Source organism: Trichomycterus rosablanca, chromosome 4 (assembly GCF_030014385.1).
Source record: "Trichomycterus rosablanca isolate fTriRos1 chromosome 4, fTriRos1.hap1, whole genome shotgun sequence".
Lineage (NCBI taxonomy): Eukaryota > Metazoa > Chordata > Actinopteri > Siluriformes > Trichomycteridae > Trichomycterus > Trichomycterus rosablanca.
The window spans coordinates 47,278,187-47,299,655 of NC_085991.1; the positions used below are offsets into that span (position 1 = coordinate 47,278,187).

Genomic DNA, 21,469 nt, shown 5'->3' on the forward strand with positions numbered 1-21,469 from the left:
TCCTTCTCTGCTATGACAGGTGAGGTATTAGTGAGCATTTCAGTAAAATATCTACTTGTCAGGAGAAATGGCCGTGAGATATCTGGGCTGTGTTTAATAGAGCTGCAGTGCCGTGTTTAGAAGGACATTTCTTAGTATTGATATAAAGCTTTGGGACAGCCGGGTATATTTGAGCAAAAAAATGTAGCAAAATTTGACAGCTTGTTCTTTAGATATTAATGAGGACTTCAGAAACAGTACCCGTGGGTTTTGTTTAACCGGTAAGGATGTTTAGGGCCGTCCTACCGCGGCAAATCACACCGCCGGAACGACCTGCCTTCAATCAATCTGTCAGCCGGCGGAACTCAAATCAGCTTTCCTAAACGGGGCCGATTCGATCTCCTGGCGAATGTCTGAGGTTTGGTAACTCTAAGGAAACGTTTAATTAAGTGGATTGCATTTGCTTTTTTTTAGAGCACAGTCAGCTTAGGATTATAATGTAACCGGTGGCTTCTCTGTGCCCGTATAAATAGAGCTAGACTACATGTATGAAAATGTACAGAAAACAGTCTTCTCTTATGCACATAGTTGGACAACAAACTAATCTTTTCAGCTTTATCAACAGCCACTCTACTGAGAAGGCTTCTCACAAGACAATGAATCATATCTGTGGGGATTTGTGCCCATTCATCTCATTAGACACTGTTGGTTAATGTTCCAGTTGGGCGGCACGATCCCCAGGTGTGGCGGTCCGGGTCCTTTCTGTGTGGAGTTTGCATGTTCTCCCCGTGTCAGTGTGGGTTTCCTCCGGGTGCTCCGGTTTCCTCCCACAGTCCAAAAACATGCAGTCAGGTTAATTGGAGACACTGAATTGTCCTATAGGTACCCGGCCGCTAGGATGCATAAACCAGTGGATTGTAGTGCCGGTCCCAAACCCGGATAAATAGGGAGGGTTGTGACAGGAAGGGCATCCGGTGTAAAAACTGTGCCAGATCAATAATGCGGATCACGATCCGCCGGCGACCCCCAACGGGAGCAGCCGAGGAAATAGATAGAGGTTGATGTTCCAGTTCACTCCAAAGCTGTTCAGACTGCTTTATGGAGCTTGCTTTGTGCACAGGGACACAGTCATGCTGAAACAGAACAGGAAAGGGCCTTCCCTAAACTGTTGATGCAAAGTCAGAAGCATATAATTTTCTTTAAATAATTGATTTATTACACCTGTTACCAACTGTTTCAGCTGGAACACATACATTTAATAATTAGAAGGGGTGTCCCAATACTTTTGCCCATATAATGTGTTCATGTATAAAAACCTTATTTCCAGAAAAGTTGGGACGTTAAACGTCTGGCCATGTAAATATTCAAAATGTGTTGCCAGATTGTAAATATTCCCCGATGCAATAAAAAGTAAATATATAATCATAATAAAATAATAATAGTAATAATAAATAATAATAATAATAAATAATAATAATAATTAATAACAATAAATAAATAAATAAATAATAATAATAATTAATAACAATAAATAAATAAATAATAACATAATAATAAATAAATAAATAAATACTAATAATCATAATAATAATAAATAATAATAATAATAGTAGTAGTAGTAATAATAATAATAAATAAATACTACTACTAGTACTACTGCTACTACTACTAATAATAATAATTAATAAATAAATAATAATAATAAATAAATAAATAATAATAATAATATTAAAGACAGGGTTGTCAGATTTTGTACAGAGGCATTTAAAAAAAAAAAAATTTCTATTAAACATTTTTTATTAAACAGTTGCTTTATTTTAAAATGATTTTTTTTTTTTTTCAATTGATTTTTTTTATCTTGCGTTTAGAGTCACTATAATTTTATAACTGCCTAATCACATTTATTTGACTGTAATTTATTAAAATGACCACAACCAATCATCTGGTTTTCTAATCTTACATTTTAAAATCATAATGGTGAGGTGGATGCCGCTTAGCACTGTGGGACCTGGAGACCTGTGTTCAATCCTTGTTTTAGTTATTGTCTGTGAGGAGCGTGGCAGGGTTACATTTACATTTTCAGCATTTAGCAGACACTTTTATCCAAAGTGACGTACAGTTTAAGAAATTGAGGGTTAAGGACCTTGCTGAAGGGCCCAACAGTGGCAACCTGACAGTGGTGGGGGTTTAAACCAGCAACCTTCCACTTACTAGTCCAGTAGCTTACCCGCTAGGCTACTGTGTCTGTAACATAAGTTTTGCTAACTTAAGTTTCTTTCTCCCAGTTTCACGGTGAGGTGCCAGAAAACCGGGTGAGCGTGATTGTGACCAACCTGACGGTGACGGACAAGGACCAGCCCAACACGCCAGCCTGGAACGCAGTGTTTAAGATCACCAGCGGAGATCCGACCGGCCGCTTCTCTGTCCCCACCGACCCCGTCACCAACGAAGGCCTGGTCACTGTGGTTAAGGTGAGCACAAATCCAGCATCAACTTTCTTTACTTCTCTGCTTCTGTCTAGTGTTCTGTTCTGGACACACTGTACTTAGTGCAAGTCTGTATGTTTTCAGTAATGTTCAGTTATATTTTCAGTCATTAATGTTGCAGTGGCTGTAATATCCAAGTAAACACAGTAATAAATAATTTCTTAAATTTTACCAGTTAAAAAGAAAAAATTTAATTATACTTTAATAAGACCACAGAGTTCTGTGAGGTCACTGTGACCAGGATAAAGAGGTGTTAACACATGAAAATGCAATGAAATAAAAAATAATGATGATTATTATTCTTATTACCATTATGAAGTAATTATTATTATTATGAAAATGAAAGTGCAATTAAATAAGACCATTTTTCTTCTTCTTCTTCTTCTTCTTCTTCTTCTTCTTCTTCTTCTTCTTCTTCTTCTTCTTCTTCTTCTTCTTATTATTATTATTATTATTATTATTATTATAAAAATTAAAGTGCAATTAAATAATTCTTATTCTTATTCTATTATTATTATTATTATTCTTTTTCTTCTTATTATTATTATTATTAATAATTATTATTAATTATTATTATTATTATTATTAATATTATTATTATTATTATTAATATTATTATTATTATTATACAAATGAAAGTGCAATTAAATAAGACCATTATTATTATTATTATTATTATTATTAATTATTATTATTATTATCATCATGTTAATTTATTTCTTTTTTTGATCATCCGCTTCATCCTGATCAGAGTATCTTCAGTCCTTCTAAGGGCTCGTTAATCATTTCTTTAATTGTATTCATTAATTTGGTTGCTGGTCGTTTTTTAACTCTTTTATCTTAAACCATTCACTGACTGATCCCCGCCCCACTGAACAGCTTTAAAATGAACTGAAAGATCATGTGAGGCTTTTCTTGACCAACATCAGCGCCCAGCCATACAAACGCTGTCATCTTTTGACTGAATGGGCACAAATTCCCTTGGACATACTTTAAAGTGGCTGTTGTTATGGCTGAAAAGATCACACAAAGGTCACTATTTTAATACCATGCGCTTTTCTCCTCAACAGCCCATCGATTACGAGACGACGCGGAAATTCGTGCTGACCGTGGTGGCGATGAACGAGATCCCGCTGGAGCGAGGAATCCATCTGCCTCTGCAGTCCACGGCCACCGTCACCGTCAGCGTCATCGACGTCAACGAGAGCCCGTACTTCGACCCCAATCCCAGACCGATCAGGCTGGACGAGGGCATGCTGGCCGAATCCATGCTGGTCATGTTCACGGCGCAGGACCCGGACCGGTTCATGCAGCAAAGCATCAGGTAGTGCGGATTTAAGATGATGATAATAACTTTGGCTCATTGATTACAGTCTAGATTTAATTATAACCTTCAGAAGAAAATCACCCGACTTTAATTAACACGTACATAATCATGTGCAGTGTTTATTGCTTTTTTACCACAAATTTTTTTACCATACCTGTATTACTCTACTGACCCTTATTGATAAGTAGTGATAGTCATCACCTTAGCAAACCCTAGACCCAAAAGTAATGAATATTTCTGACATTCATTCATGAATTCCTTGTCTGCTTTACCACCGCCTTATCCTGGTCAGGGTTGTGGTGGATCTGATTTATTAAGCGAAAGGCATGAAACACCCTGGACAGGTTGCCAGTCCATCACAGAGCAGACATACACACACACACACACATATACACACCCATTCACCTATAGGGCAATTCAGTGTCTCCAATTAACCTGATGTTTTTAGGAGGAAACCGGAGTAGGGTTGGGCGGTATGACGGTATTACGGTATACCGCGGTATTTAAAAATGGTGACGGTATTTAAAAATGGTGACGGTGTTTTTTAAATGTGAAGCGCCGAATTTCTGCTTCAGGTTTACCTTGAAAACTGAGACTTTAGGACATGCGCGCATCCACAGTAAGGGAGGGGTGGGAGGGGTAGGCGGTTGGAGCTCGCTGATTGGCTGTGGGGTGATAACACAGAGAGACGAGTGAAGAGCCACACTGGCTAGCGTTAGCTGTGAGCTAACAAGCAGAAACTGAAAAACGGCTCGTCTTTTAATTTTTCAAAATCAACATTTTTTATCAGTTCAAGCGGAAATGAACACGAGCGCGTGCATGCGCGGACATGTACTTATTTACTAAATATATCTTCAGTGTAAATCGAGCACAAGTGTTGAGAAAAAGGAGCAAACAGTAATAATAACGTTACGCCCAATCCGCTGTTCTGATTCTTGTCTGCCATAGATTTTCCTGCCTATGTAAGAACTATTTTTTCCTAAATAAAAGCGCTATATTAAGGAAAAAGAACGTCTCACCTGTCGTGTAATGTGAATTATAAAATATATTGTCTGGCCCTTTAAGAATGTTAAGTGCACTATAGGGCGTAGGGAGCGAGTGTGTAGGGAAGAGATCGGATTTGTACCGTTTCTGTGCTCGTGTTTTGCACTGAGCTTGTGTGACATGTAAAGTAGCGTTCTCGTTAACCACTCAAATGTTTGGACTTTGAATTATTTTAACATTATTTTACATCACCGTCATCGCAGCATGAACATTTACATTCATATTTTTTGTTACGGTATAGAACTTAATTCTGGATTACAGGCATAACTAATCATACACGTTCATACACTTTTAAGAAACAGCTGTAACTATAAACTAAGCAGTTAACTTTTGAAATATATTGAAGTGTGTAGCTGCTATTATTCTGTATTGTGTGGGCAGAGAGAGATTACAATGCCAAAATGTTATGTGTTAATGTTTGTGTTAAAGTGTAATTGATACACATGCATTTATACTTATGCGTATTTATTATAGATCAGACAAGATAAGCAATGTTTGACGTTCAGATTGTTAAATCTTTTTATAATAAAACATTGAAATATTGTAATTACACTCAAGTGTGTACACTGTAAAGTTTGTCCGCACATTTTTGGACTTGTGGGAGGAAACCCACACTGACACAGGAAGAACATGCAAACTCCACACAAAAAGGACCTTAACGATCCAGAAGAGGAATTGAACCCATGCCCTAAAAAAGTACAAAGCAAACTAAAAAAAAAACAATTAGACACTGTTTACAGTTTTACACTGGTAAAAACTCAAGCTTGGATCAGCTGCGTAAGTCTTTTATATGACTGTGTGAATGAATGCTTCTGTTTTTCAGATACTCTAAACTGTCTGACCCGGCCGGGTGGTTGAAGATCGACCCTGGCAGCGGACGCATCACCACCACCGCTGTCCTGGACCGAGAGTCTCCGTATGTCCAGAACAACCTATATAATGCAACGTTCCTCGCCACTGACAACGGTGAGTTTGGATTACATCTTTTACTGTCCCTCATGCTTGGAAGTGGGCATTTAATAAATGAATAATTTCAATAATTCAATCATTTCCTTCGGGATTAATAAAGTATCTATCTATCTATCTAATAAGATTGATGTGGTGGATTAGGGCAGGTTTCATGAGCCAAAAAAATGGGTTGCATAATTCAATTAATTTTAACAGGCACATAAACACAAACTTTACTTGTACATGAACATTCCTTGTGGAAGCTTTACATTACATTTTGTAAACCACAATAGGACCAGATTGGCACCTTTTCTATTAGTTAAGTAAATTGGTCTGGTCACAGTAAAAATCAGATGACAATATTTCTAAAACTGACTGTAGAAGTATTTCCAACACAAACATAAAATATTGAGAAAATATGAGTGGCATAAACCTGACAGGAAACACTACTTAATTATTACAACAGTATGGAAAAACACATACCAGGGTATGTTGTGCTTGTATGAGTGTAGCAGGTGCAGCAGTGTTATTGGGATTTTTAACCCCCTCTTCCGTAGCCAATTAAGTCTTATTGTAGACAACCCGATAGCACCACTGGGGATTCGAGCCCTGCATCCCAGCAGTAGCACGCCACCATTATAAATTGTTACTATACATCTTGAAGGTGTTCAGTAAGGTTAAAGGGCTCTGTGCAGGTAGTTCTTTACACCAAACCTTTCGAATTACGTTTTTATAGACCTTGTTTTAGAACAGTCATGACATATAAATAATGTATTTTATACAGTGATGTAAAGCCCTCGCTTGGCACAGCAGTCTGTTACGCTTAGCCACCATGGCTGAGATCCGAGTTCGAATCTCACCAGAGGTTTTTGGTGTGCCTACTGGACAGACACAGACGTGATTGGCAATGCCTGATGAAGGGGCGCCATGTCCAGGATATTCCTGCCTTGCGTCCAGTGTTTTCAGTGACAGCAGATCTGTCAGATGTGTCCACATACTTTTGGCCATATAGTGTGTTTTTATAAAAAATTTTTACATTAATTAATTTCATAAGAGTAATATTATTTATTATTTATTTATTATTATTTAGTTATTATTTTACTTCTTTTGATATATATTTTTTTATTTATTTACTGGCAGGAACGGCTGACTCAGCAAATTTATTACCGTTCATTTAAATGATACACGTCGTTATTTTGTCCCTCTGACACGTTTATTGAAGAACAAGAGCAGTGTCAGAGAGTGTCGGAGAGTATCCTGCACTAACACAATCTCCCTCCAGATCTGAGCTGTTCTCTCACACTGGAGGTGCTGACCAGGGTCCGTTTTTAGCATCTACTAAAGGACTCGTTAGCCAAGGTGAAAATGATAGTTGGCACCCTATAGATTCATTCACAAACGTACGGTAGAGCACGCTGCTAATGAGCTAGCATTAAATCAGGCTGTTTTCTTCCCACGGAGGAGCTCTGAGCACTTGGGTTCACCTCTGTTTCACAGCTAACTACCACTAATGACCTTCACTTTTGGGATGTTTTATTTCTGGAGTGCAGTTTAATATAGTACAGTAACACTCGGTACGTGATCCAACTGAAGAAGTTGGCACAAAATAATTGCCATTTATGGTACAGTTACATTCTATGGCCAAAAGTATGTGGTTCTCGGCAGTCATTAAATAACACTCATAAATTCTCACTCGTCGCAGGGGGGTGCTGGAGCCTATCCCAGCTTTTCAATGGGCGCAAGGCACACAGTAACACCCTGGACGGGACGCCAGTCCATCGCAGGACAGACACACACACACATACACACACCCATTTACCTATAGGGCAATTCAGCGTCTCCAATTAACCTGACTGGATGTTTTTGGACTGTGGGAGAACACTGGGAGAACATGCAGACTCGGGTAACTGAATTTGGAAAACTCCCAACCAATTCTGTGGTCGCAGAGAGTGGCGTGTCAAACCATGGACAAGAACTTTCATCTTTGAGACCTTCGCTGGATGTTCTAGCTTTACATTCAACCATTCAGGTAGCTGTGCTGTGTATTGCAGCTTCAATTTATTCTATCATTCAATTTATGAGTGGAGCGGCACAGTGGCTAAGTGGGTAGCACTGTCGCCTCACAGCAAGAAGGTCCTGGGTTCGATCCCCAGGTGGGATGGTCCGGGTCCTTTCTGTGTGGAGTTTGTATGTTCTCCCCGTGTCTGTGTGGGTTTCCTCCTGGAGCTCCGGTTTCCTCCCACAGTCCAAAGACATGCAAGTGAGGTAAATTGAAGGCACTAAATTGTCCATGACTGTGTTTGATATTAAACTTGAACTGATGATTCATGGGTAACCAGTAACTACCATTTCTGTCATGAATGTAACCAAAGTGTAAAACGTGAAGGTATAAGATTTATATCTTTATTAGGGATTTATTAAATTTCCCATGAGCAAGAACACAAAACCTTTTGTCATCCTCGCTGAAAGCATAAGAATAATATAATAACCCGTGTCAAGGGGGCCAATAATTTTTTTTTTGAGAACCACAGCTCTAAAATTACAGAGATGGGGACTCGAGTCCGAGTCGCACGTAAGTCGCACACACAGCGACTTCAGACTCGACTCGGACTCGTTTCAAATGACTCGGACTCGACTCATGACTCTCAAAAATTGATTGTGCCATTTTCTGCTCTCTAATAACGCTCCGGCCGTCTTAACCCGCAACGCACGCGATGGCTAAATGTTCCAGCCAGCTTCCGGTGTAGTGATTAAGCATCGCTCTCTACTTACAATGGTGGAATACCCTACGTAGTGCACTTCACAGTAACAGATAATGTGAATGGAACGCTCCTACAGAATTGGCGCTAATGATTGTAAGAACCGCTTTCTGAACCAATCAGACCTTCTGATTGTAATTTTTAGCAAGAAATGCTGTAATTTGCATGTATTTAGTTTGCAGCGTCACACAGATAATGTGTCAATGAAACACTTGATCGGCTTTCTAACGAGTTCGTGTTTTACTTCACAACCGGGAAAAGTTTGGAGGTTTTTAATTATAAGCACATTTACAAAATAACGGATTATATTCGTAATGGGACACACGCTTATAAATGTAATAGCATCTGGAAGAACATAAGCTAAGGTAAGCAGTGGTTATGGATTTTTTTGTTGTGTTTGGGATTTTGGCCGCTGTGCCGTAATTTGCAATGAAAACAAAACGTCAGTTTAAGCTTTTAACTGGTACCTAGAAAAGTAAAGGCACGAAGTAACACGGCAAAATACAGTCGCTAACCTGTTGTTTTTTATCTGAACTTACAGATTATTTATTAATTTCTACGCTACATTTCCAATATATGTTTTGTGTTTATTATATTGACTCGTGACTCGGACTCTAGCCTAAAGACTCGTGACTCGACTCGGACTCAATTTTGTGACTTGTGAACATCTCTGCTAAAATATGCGATTCACGTGATTAACCATAGATATTGCTGACACATCACAATCAATCAAATAAAGTACAGTATATGCTGTTTTTTCGTTTGAGAAAGGTTATGGAGGTTCCAGCATGAATGCGCCTCTGGGCACCAAGTAAAATCCATAAAGACGAGTTTGTTTGACAAGTTTGATGGTAAAGAACTCCAAGACTTCAGACCAGTCGAGGCCGGTCATTCATTCTTTCACTACTCAGTATTCCCAGGCAGCCTCAAACACAAGTGCTGTCAGAGCCCGACCCTGCTTAGCCTCAGAGATGGGACGAGATCAGGCTGTTCTCAGGGTGGAGTGGCTGTAAGCCAAGAGAAGTCAGGTCACATTTATTTGTGTCGCACTTTTTACAGTGGACGTCGTCTCAGAGCGGCTTTTCAGATCCCATAACCAAAAATCCTTAACAAACGTTAGTGTGCTGGTCTGTGATCCTCCACGGTCAGCATAGATAACATGAATGAGCCTGAGGGTAACAATGCAATAGTGGGAATTTTTCATTCATTTATTTATTGTATTTTTTACCACTGCTTTACATTTACAGCGACTTACAGTACTGTGACGATATACGTTTATATGTTATAATATATGTTTCTACACTCTGTCCATTTTATCAGCTCCACTTACCATATAGAAGCACTTTGTAGTTCTACAATTACTGACTGTAGTCCATCTGTTTCTCTACATACCTTTTTAGCCTGCTTTCACCACAGAGCAGGTATTATTTGATGTGACACTGTGGTGGTGGTGTGTTAGTGTGTGTTGTGCTGGTATGAGTGGATCAGACACAGCAGCGCTGCTGGAGTTTTTAAACACCGTGTCCACTCACTGTCCACTCTATCAGACACTCCTACCTAGTTGGTCCATCTTGTACATGTAAAGTCAGAGACGATCGCTCATCTGTTGCTGCTGTTTGAGTTGGTCATCTTCTAGACCTTCATCAGTGGTCACAGGTCACGCACGTTTTTGGACTGTGGGAGGAAACCGGAGCTCCTAAGGAAACCCACACAGACACAGGGAGAACATGCAAACTCCACACAGAAAGGATTCTGGCCGCCTGGCTAGGGAATGAAACCCAGGTTCCTCTTGCTGTGAGGTGACAGGGCTTACCACTGTGCCACCCTAGGGGGAATTACTCACTCACTCACTCACTTTCTTAACCGCTTGTCCAGTTAGGGTTTCAGGAGGGAGCCTATCCCAGCTTTTCAATGGGCGCAAGGCACACAGAAACCCTGGACGGGGCGCCAATCCATCGCAGGGCATTCACCTATAGGGTAATTCAGTGTCTCCAGTTAACCTGACTGCATGTTTTTGTACTGTGGGAGGAAACCGGAGCTCCCAGAGAACATGCAAACTCTGCACAGAAAGGACCCGGACCGCCCCTCCTAGGGAATGAGCCCAGGACCTTCTTGCTGTGAGGCGTCAGGGCTACCCACTGCACCACCCTGCCACCCTATGGGGAATTAGACACATCTAAATTAACACAACTGAAAATAAGTGATCTAGACTGGCTGGGACTTCAACCCAATACCCAAATGACCTAAAATCGTGTGTTGTAGTAGTTGAGCTTCATTGCAACCTGAAGAACTCTTTGAGGACTATATGGACAGCACCAAATGGACGGTGAGATTTTGAGGTCTGTGAGTGACAGTTGATTCCCTGGATCTTAAACTGGTCTGAATAAATAAATTTGAGAATCGAACAAACCAAATAGTTCAATCCTGAATCTAGAATCTTGAGTAATGGATTAAATTCGGTCAGGAATTGAGTCTTTTGCTCCGAGGGGCTGAAAACAAATTGCCTGTTTTGCAAACTAGATTGTGTTTCTCCCACCGGCAATTGGAGCCACGTTACAGCCAGTAATAACAAATCCTCTTCCAGTTAAGAGATTTGTGGTAGGAACTGGTGCTGTGGTGGTTCTGCAGTGGGCTGAACAGCAACATTTGATCAGGGTAGATGCTCCCGGACAGAGGGTGTTGTATCCGAAACCAGCAAGCTTTGTTTAATATCCACAGTGGCACGGTGGGTAGCACTGGGTTCGATTCCCAGCTAAAGCGGTCCGGGTCCTTTCTGTGTGGAGTTGGCATGTTCTCTCTGTGTCTGTCGGTTTCCTTCCATAGTCTTTGGACTGGAAAGTAAGGTGAATTAGAGATCGAATGGCAGTTGTAGCCTGGCGGTTTAGGTACTGGACTAGTAATTAATCAAGCTGCCAGGTTGCCACTGTTGGGCCCTTGAGCAAGGCCCTTAACCCTTAATTGCTTAGACTGTTTATGACTGTGTTTGACATTGTAGCCAAAGTGTGTAAAACATGACATTAAAATCCTAATAAATAAATATCTAAAAAATAAATAAATAAAATCCTAATAAATAAATATCTACAAATAATTACATATATATCTAATAAATAAAATGTTAATAGATAAATATATATAAAAAAAATATATATATATATATATATATATATATATATATATATATATACAGTATATGTAATAAATAAATAAATAAAATCCTAATAAATAAATATATAAATATATATAATAAATAAATAAATAAAATCCTAATAAATAAATATATAAAAATATATATATATAATAAATAAATAAATAAAATCCTAATAAATAAATATATAAAAATAAATAAATATATATCTAACAAATAAATACATAAAATCCTAATAAATAAATATATATAAATCAATAAATATATATCTAATAAATAAGTAAGTAAAATCCTAATAAATAAATAATAAAAAATATCCATCATGTTTTACAGCTAAAAAGAGTTCGTATCTCAGCTGCTACCGGTCAGCTGGGCTCCCCCTAATGCCTGCATCAGACAAAATTGGCCACTAAAGTCTGCTGTGTGAGAAAAGACCGGACTGAAAAGGGTGTGGGGTCTACAACGGTGTCTAAAGACCCTGGTTAATAGCCCGAGGTGCCTGTACGGAAGTGGAGGAACACGGATATCAGCGTGTGACTCTCCATGCACAAGCCTCACGTGTGAATCCAATGAAGTATTGGTGAATAAGAAAGGGTCGGAGGGAGCACCTGCCAAGTGGAAGTGGAGGAACACGGATATCAGCGTGTGACTCTCCATGCACAAACCTGTCAAGTACGGAAGTGGAGGAACACGGATATCAGCGTGTGACTCTCCATGCACAAGCCTCACGTGTGAATCCAATGAAGTATTGCTGAATAAGAAAGGGTCGGAGGGAGCACCTGTCAGGAAAATATACCCTCATCGGACGCAATCAGGGTCTCCAGCAGCGGAAAACTAATTGGCTATGCTAAAATTGGGAGAAGAGGGGAGAGAAAAAAAACACAGACGTCACCACAAAATTTGGCAAGACTTTGAAGAGAACCTGTAAATCCGCACTAATTTAGAATGAGAACGTCTGGCATGACGTCACCAGTCTGGCAATGACTCTCTCCTTACATAATATTCACATTAAGCCTTACAGAAGCAGTAAGCCGTGCCTCTCAGGGTTTCATTTAATGAGTATTCTAATACACCCATCAGCCATAACATTAAAACCACCTCCTTATTTCTACACTCACTCTCCATTTTATCAGCTACTGACTGTAGTCCATCTGTTTCACTACATGCTTTGTTAGCCCCCTTTCACCCTGTTCTTCAATGGTCAGGACCCCCACAGGACCACCACAGAGCAGGTATTATTTAGGTGGTGGATCATTCTCAGCACTGCAGTGACACTGACATGGTGGTGGTGTGTTAGTGTGTGTTGTGCTGGTATGAGTGGATCAGACACAGCAGCACTGCTGGACACCTCACTATCACTGCTGGACTGAGAATCGTCCACCAACCAAAAATATCCAGCCAACAGCGCCCCATGGGCAGCGTCCTGTGATCACTGATGAAGGTCTAGAAGATGACCAACTCAAACTGTGCAGCAATAGATGAGCGATCGTCTCTGACTTTACATCTACAAGGTGGACCAACTAGATAGGAGTGTCTAATAGAGTGGACAGTGAGTGTTCACTGCATTTTAAAACTCCAGCAGCGCTGCAGTGCTGAGAATGATCCACCACCTAAATAATACCTGCTCTGTGGTGGTCATGTGGGGGTCCTGATCATTGAAGAACAGGGTGAAAGCAGGCTGACAGATGGACTACAGTCAGTAATTGTAGAACTACAAAGTGCTTCTATATGGTAAGTGGAGCTGATAAAATGGACAGTGAGTGTAGAAACAATGAGGTGGTTTTAATGTTATGGCTGATCAGTGTATCTAGTCAATATGAACTAACCTACTATACGGCCAAAAGTATTTGGACGCCTGACCATGAGCTTGTTGGACATCCCATTAAAATACAAACTGTACTAAAACAGAGTGACCTCTGTGTGATCTTTTCAGCTATAACGACAGCCGCTCTTCTGATGAGGCTTCTCACAAGTACGTCTAAGTATTTGTGCTCATTCAGTCAAAGACATTTGTAGGCGTTTGCAATGCAGCAGCATCTGTTTAGGAGTTTATTTTGCTCATTACGTTTAATGCAGCAAATTTGTTTTCAGTTCCGCCTGATTTGGGATCAGGGTTGTAAATTATGTACATCACTCTGTTCCTGATGGTTTTCTATGGTGATATTTCTTAAACGTTTACCCAGAAACAACAGTGTTCCATCTAAAGCTAGTCCTACAAAGTCTCGTTAATCTACTTGTGTGTGTGTATGTCCATGTCCAGGCGCTCCTCCGGCCAGCGGAACCGGTACCCTGCAGATCCTGCTGCGGGACATTAATGACAATGCCCCCCAGGTATTCCCTCAGGAGGCCGAGATGTGTGAGAAACCTGAACCCAATGCCATCAACATCACAGCTCTGGATGGAGACCTGATCCCCAACACAGGACCTTTCGCTTTCGAGCTGCCCATGCGTCCCTCCGATGTCAGAAGGAATTGGACTTTAACACGACTCAGTGGTCAGTAAACACACACACACACACACACACACTTACTCACAGGGTTTTGAAAATGAAGTGCAGCCAGATGTGGCTTTAGTAGTATGAACGGATTACCAGGAGTCAGAAACGTCACGTCATATTGTAGCGTCGGCGAGACTTAAGGAGGCGTTTCTGCTCTTTGACTGTAGAAGGGCGGCTCTCTTTATTTGTAATTGCTCTTGTGTGAGTTGCAAGGGCATTAAAAAGAGACAAATTCTGATATACGGCAGATCCCTCCCATTATGCTGGACAAGTGAACAGAACAGAACAATTTCCCCCCCAATCTAGTTGTAACCAATTACCCGATTGCTGATACTGACCGCCACTCCTGACCGAGGAGAGCTGTGAGTAACACACGCCCCCTCCGACACGTGTGCAGTAGCCGACTGCATCTTATCACCTTCACGAGGGGAGTTCATATGTGGATCAGCTTTGTGCACGGAGAGACACACCCTGTCCACATTATCCCTCGTATCTGTTCAGGCGCCATCAATAAGCCAGTAGAGGTCGTAATTGCATCATTTATGAAGAAGCCACTCTCCCTGAACAACAAATCAATTGTTGTTAGTGTAGGCGCCCAGCCTGCCGGTAGCAGTGAAACACACTTAACGAAAATGGTAACCTACAAATTCAAAGTCACATCATAATAAACACTTTTCACACTATTCCAACCATTAAACCTTTTTTAACCCCTATTAATGTTGCAACCGTGGACTGCATTGTGGGATACCGCGCTTTCGTGACCGATGACGGAGGCAGGGGGAACGTCCCTTGCCTTGCTATGACGGCGAGCCGACCGCTCTCCACAATATCTAAACTCTCTAGGTTAAGTTCAGACCTGAAGGACCAATATTCATGGACCGAAAGTTATAGTCCAGTATTTTATAGACCAACATTCAAAGGCTAATATTTATAGACCAATTTACAGAGCAATTCATAGTTTATTATTCATAAACCAAAAATGTATTGGCGCATTCATAAATCAATACTCATAGGCTAATATTCATAGAGCAATATTTTGATCTGCTTTAACGACCCCCTGTAATGAACAAATTTATTTCTTTCAGCTACTTTTGTATTTTTTAGGGGTCGCCACAGTGGATCATTCTGGTCCGCATGCCTCATTTGGCTCAATTTAATGCTGGATGCTCTTCCTGAAAACCCTCTGTATTGTATCTGGGCTTGGGACCAGCACTGAGAGTGCACTGAGAGCTCAAGTCCACCTTTTAATGGCTGGACTGTTCAGCCAGCCTCCTCAGACATAGTCAATCATGTCTGTGTAGACGCCGAGCGGGCCTACAGTAATGGACTAGAGTGATTTACCAGTGCGCCACCTAAGCGCCCTTACAGACACCCTTACAGACACCCTTACAAAATAAATTCAGAATTTTTAAGTGTCCTTATTTATAGGCTGGCATTCATGGACCTTGGCATAGATTAATATTCATAGCTTAATTGATTAAAAAAATACAAGCTTGGGTCACTAGACTTCAGGACTGGGGTCAGGTTCATGTATATTATATTTATTATATTATATTATATTATATTACATTATATTATTATATTATATTATTATATTATATTATATTACATTATATTATTATATTATATTAATTATATTATATTATATTATATTAATTATATTATATTATGTTATGTTATGTTATGTTATATTATTATATTATATTACATTATATTATTATATTTATTATTATATTAATTATATTATGTTATATTATATTATTATATTATATTATATTATATTAATTATATTATGTTATATTATATTATATTATTACATTATATTAATTATATTATATTATATTAATTATATTATACGCCGCTCAGGTGGCGCAGCGGTAAAAAGACGCGCTGCAACCAGAGCTGGATTCTGAGTACGTGGTATCGAATCCAGCTTTGCTTCACCGGTTGGAAGCTGAGTGGGTGTATGAGCAACGATTGGCCGGTTGCTCAGTTGGGGGGTGGGACAAAGAACCGGATGTGGGTCTCTCTCTGTCAGAATGCGATTACGTTCTCTATTAGAGGCGCCTGCACAAGAGATGAGGGAGGGTGCTCTTAGGGTGTGTCTCTCCGCATGCAACGCTAGGTGGCGCCAAACTCATCAATGTGTGGGTGGCAAAGATGCATCTGGCTGCTCGTGTTTCGGAGGGGATATGGGTTAGCTTCGATCTCCTCGTTCAGGGCAGGGTTCGGCATAGACAGAGAGGAAGCACGATGCTAATTGAACAATTGGATGCGCTTAAGGGGGAGAAAAAGGGGAAAAATTTATGAAAAAAAAAAATTATATTATATTAATTATAATAATTATATTATATTAATTATATTATTTTACATTATATTATATTATTTTATTATTATTATTATTTATTTTATATTATATTATATTATATTACAATAATTGTATTACATTATATTATTTTATATTATATTACATTATATTATGTTATATTACATTATATTATATTATATTATATTAATTATATTATATTATTTCATAATATATTAAATTATATTATATTAATTATGTTATATTAAATATAGTATATTGAATTATATTATATTATATTATATTATTTTATATTACATTAATTATATTATATTATTATATTATATTATATTATATTAATTATATTATATTATATTATATTATATTATATTATATTATATTATATTATATTATAATGTGTTTTGGGGGTTGAAGAGAACCACAGTATCAGAAGGAGACCCTTGTACCCATGTTTCTGTGCAGCACCCACCATAGTGCCCACGTAAATAAAAGTGCATCATTCTCACACACATCCGATATTGTAACCCATTACAATAATTCGACAGGAAAACCAGTACAGCCATGTCTCTGGGTTTTGTTTGGGACGTTTCGGAGCAGAGAGGTTGGAAATGTGGAGCAATACGTGTGTAATAGGATCAGAAGCGGCAGGATTAGACGGGAAGCTGTTTTATCTCTAAGCTGCATTATTGGAAGAGATTCAGTGGATTAATAAGCCCCGAATCTAAATCCTCCGTGCACCGGCGCTCTGCGGCGCTGTGGAAATGTCAGCATTTGATCACAGATCAGTAAAAACTGTTCTCTCCACACTTCAGGGAAGAGAAGCGGCAGAAAAGAAATGCTGTTCGGTGCGTTTCTGACCGACTCTTGAATTAATATTTGTCCAGTCTGTTCTAATCCGTGGCACCGAGCGTCTGTCTGTGCGCTGGCTTCTTCACTCCGACCATCTGTCCTCGTTACACTGAGACGAGCTCTCCAAAAACACTGCTGCCTTCAGATCATCTTTTCTAATAAAGAGAGAGCGCCTGCCGCGCCATCCCAAGCATCTCGCCATCTGATCTGATCTGCCTTTCACCGCCTCTCCCCTACACATTTCTCAAAACGTGTCTGAGGAGATTTATTACTGTTAGATCCTTCAGAATATGGGTTTTAGGACTGAAAAAAAGGTGTGTGTGGTTTTTTTTGTTTTGTTTTTGTTTGGGGGGGGGGGGGGGGGGGGTCAGTTTTACCAGTTTTAATTCACATTTTCAGTTGCTAGCGATAGTACAAAGAAATGTAATAATGAAAATACAGCGGTACCTTAAAACTTGACGTCAGTCGGTTCTGGGAGTGGCATTGATTTTAAAAGTTGTTGAGTTTTAAGGTATTTTTCCCATAAGGATGTATGAGAAACCTGTTAATGTGTTCCATGGCCCAGGGGAACTGGATATACTTTAGACTAATGTAAAATAATGGTGTTATAATGGGTCGAGTCAAAGTCCTGATTTGAATCACATTGAGTTGTGTTGAGACCTTAACACAATTCAGTAATCAAGAGCGAAACAAAATTCCTCTACAATGATGTTTGATTGCAGCTGTTACTGCCAAGGGTGGAACAAGCAGTTATTAGGCTTAAGGGGGGGTGATAACTTTTTTTACATATTTTCACATATCATAATTAAAACTGATATCAGTTTTAATAAATCTTTCATTTTTAATAACTTGAGCAATGATTTCAAAGCTGCATCTTGTGTTTCCTTGTGTCGTATATATATATATATATATATATATATATATATATATATATATATATATATATATTATTTTATGCATTTTCTCCCAAATTAGCATAGTCAATTTGTTTTCCGCTGCTGGGGGATCCCTGATTGCAGTCGAGGCGGGTACATTGCTGCTCTGCCTCCTCCGACCCGCACGCAGCCCTTTGCGGAACTCTTTTTTACCCATACATTCTGCACAGGCACCTCTCCATCCACTCATCAGGGTCCTTACACAGCGTTTGAAGATCCCATCCACACATAGTCCGGTCGTCCCGCCCTGCAGGCACTGTCAGTTATGCCTGCTAGATGGCGCCCAGCCTACCGGTGGCAATGCCGAGTTTAGAACCGAGGAGTTCAGAATCTCGGTGCTGGTGTGTTAGTGGAATATCCCGCTGCACCACCTGGGTGCCTAAGATCTGAAATATTTAAATGTGACGAATAAGAGGTAATTGAGATAAATTAGAGTAGCCAGCAGTATGTTTTGGAGTGGTTCTCCAACATGAACATTACTTAAATTTTAAAGGGTTTTTATTTATAAAATAAATGTAATTTGTAAAATAAAACAGGGTTTGTCACGGGGTCTTCTTCCCTTTAATATTTAAAATATTCTTACATGCATGTGGAACATATTTGTACTTTGATTGTTATTGATTCATTTATTTTCTGTAATTATTTATTTATTTATTTTATCATTCATTTTATGACTTATATTTTGATCCATGAACTATATTTGAACTACATTTCCCATGTTCCTCTGTTCCAGGTGACCACGCCCAGTTAAGCCTCAAGATTGGTTTTCTAGAGAGCGGCATCTACGAGATCCCCATTCACATCACCGACTCGGGTAACCTGCCCATGTTCAACACGTCCTACCTGCGCCTCAAGGTGTGCCAGTGCGACCACAACGGGGACTGCACCGATCAGCAGCGCATCATGGCCGCCGGTCTGGGCACCGGTGCCATCATCGCCATCCTTCTCTGCATCATCATCCTCCTCAGTGAGTACAGCTTCATACTTACGGATTTATAATACATTGTTGGTGGTGGCATTATTATTATTATTATTATTATTATTATGACAGGGACAGTGGTTGCTCAGTGGTTAAGGTACTGGACTAGTAATCAGAAGGTTGCAGGTTTAAGCCTCTCCGCCAAGTTGCCACTGTTGGGCCCCTGAGCATGGCCCTTAACCCTTAATTGCTCAAAATGTATTAAGTCATAATTGTAAGTTGCTTTGGATGAAAGTGTCTGCTAAATGTATTATTATCATTAATTGATTATGTATTAATCTACACTAAATATTTAATACTGGCAAACTTCTAACTTGCTCTACTGCCACCCAAAACACCCGGGCAAGGACAAAAATGCACACTGAACAGGGCGCCAATCCATCTTAGGGCATGACACGCATTATTTCCCTGACCTACCCACACATAGGGCCAAGGTAGAGTAGCCACCCATCCATCTTCTACGTGTTTCTGGGAGATGAAACCTGAAACTATGTGCATTAATATGGATTTGTGACCATAACAGCCTCCGCACTTCTGGAATTCTTCGTCCTGGCATTCCACAGAAATTGGATTTTTTTTTTTGTGTACCTTTAAGTTAATTCATGCCAATTTGGTCCAAAAAGCATTTGTGATTGTTCAACAGCTAACTAGTCTGTTAAGCAAGCAGCCATCCAGTCAGTTAGCAACCAGTCTGCACTGGGATCAGTCAGCCAGCCACACAGGCAGTCAGTCAGCTAGCTAGAAAGCCAATCAGTGAGTCAGCTAGCCAGTCAACAAGCCAGACAGCCAGCTATTTAGTCACCCAGCCAGCCAGTCAGCTGGTCAACCATCCTGTCAGCTAGCCATCCAGCATGTCGGCCAGTCAACCAGTCAGCCAACCAGACAATCAGTCAGCAGTCAGCCAGCCTTCCAGTCTGTTCAGTTGGATGTGTTTGATAAAGGCTTATTTATTCTGTAATATAATGTATTAATAATGTACGTGTGGATGATGAAGGTGACCTGCAATAAATGCTACTCGTTATTTGCTCCATTACATGCATTTAATGTTTTGAAAGCAGCATACCTGAAACTGTGGGCATTAATATGGATTTGTGGCCATAACAGCCTCTACTCCACTGAAAAGGCATTACACACGATTTAGATTTTGGATGTACCTGTAGAAAATCGTGTCCATTCAGTCAAAAAAGCAGTTGTTGGGTAAGGTACTGAGATATATTGTAGAATTAAGTGACACATACACCGGTCAGCCATAACATTAAAACCACCTCCTTGTTTCTACACTAACTGTCCATTTTATCAGCTCCACTTACCACATAGAAGCACTTTGTAGTTCTACAATTACTGACTGTAGTCCATCTGTTTCTCTGCATGCTTTGTTAGCCCCCTTTTGTGCTGTTCTTCAATGGTCAGGACCACCACAGAGCAGGTATTATTTAGGTGGTGGATCATTCTCAGCACTGCACTGACACTGACATGGTGGTGGTGTGTTAGTGTGTGTTGTGCTGGTATGAGTGGATTAGACACAGCAGCGCTGCTGGAGATTTTAAACACCTCACTGTCATTGCTGGACTGAGAATAGTCCACCAACCAAAAATATCCAGCCAACAGTGCAAAGTGGGCAGCGTCCTGTGACCACTGATGAAGGTCTAGAAGATGACCAACTCAAACAGTGCAGCAATAGATGAGCGATCGTCTCTGACTTTACATCTACAAGGTGGACCAACTAGGTAGGAGTGTCTAATAGAGTGGACAGTGAGTGGACACGGTATTTAAAGACTCCAGCAGTGCTGCTGTGTCTGATCCACTCATACCAGCACAACACACACTAACACACCACCACCATGTCAGTGTCAGTGCAGTGCTGAGAATGATCCACCACCTAAATAATACCTGCTCTGTGGTGGTCCTGTGGAGGTCCTGACCATTGAAGAACAGGGTGAAAGCAGGCTAAAAAAGTATGTAGAGAAACAGATGGACAGTGAGTGTGGAAACAAGGAGGTTCCTTTAATGTTATGGCTGATTAGTGTAGGCTGCTAGTGTGGTACTGATTCTAATTCTAAATCTCTCTTGAACCCGTTGGGCCGCTCATGGTTCAGTTTTGTGTGCCGCAGCTTTCAGATGCAGCCGTGCAGTGTGAATATTTACTTCGTCCTAAAGCCGTTTCATTGTGACCTTTCTTATATGTGTGACTTTGA

The 21,469-nt window shown here is 39.9% G+C and overlaps 1 protein-coding gene across 1 annotated transcript in view; it reads left to right on the plus strand.

The window, feature by feature from the left end:
• The window catches only part of LOC134312454 (cadherin-2-like), a 181,428-nt gene that overhangs the window by 148,529 nt on the left and 11,430 nt on the right, over nt 1-21,469 (plus strand). Inside the window, exons 9-13 of the mRNA XM_062994412.1 lie at nt 2,265-2,450; nt 3,536-3,789; nt 5,660-5,802; nt 13,949-14,182; nt 19,029-19,262. Of these exons, the coding sequence (XP_062850482.1) occupies nt 2,265-2,450; nt 3,536-3,789; nt 5,660-5,802; nt 13,949-14,182; nt 19,029-19,262 (1,051 nt within the window). The remainder of the gene's footprint in view (nt 1-2,264; nt 2,451-3,535; nt 3,790-5,659; nt 5,803-13,948; nt 14,183-19,028; nt 19,263-21,469) is intronic.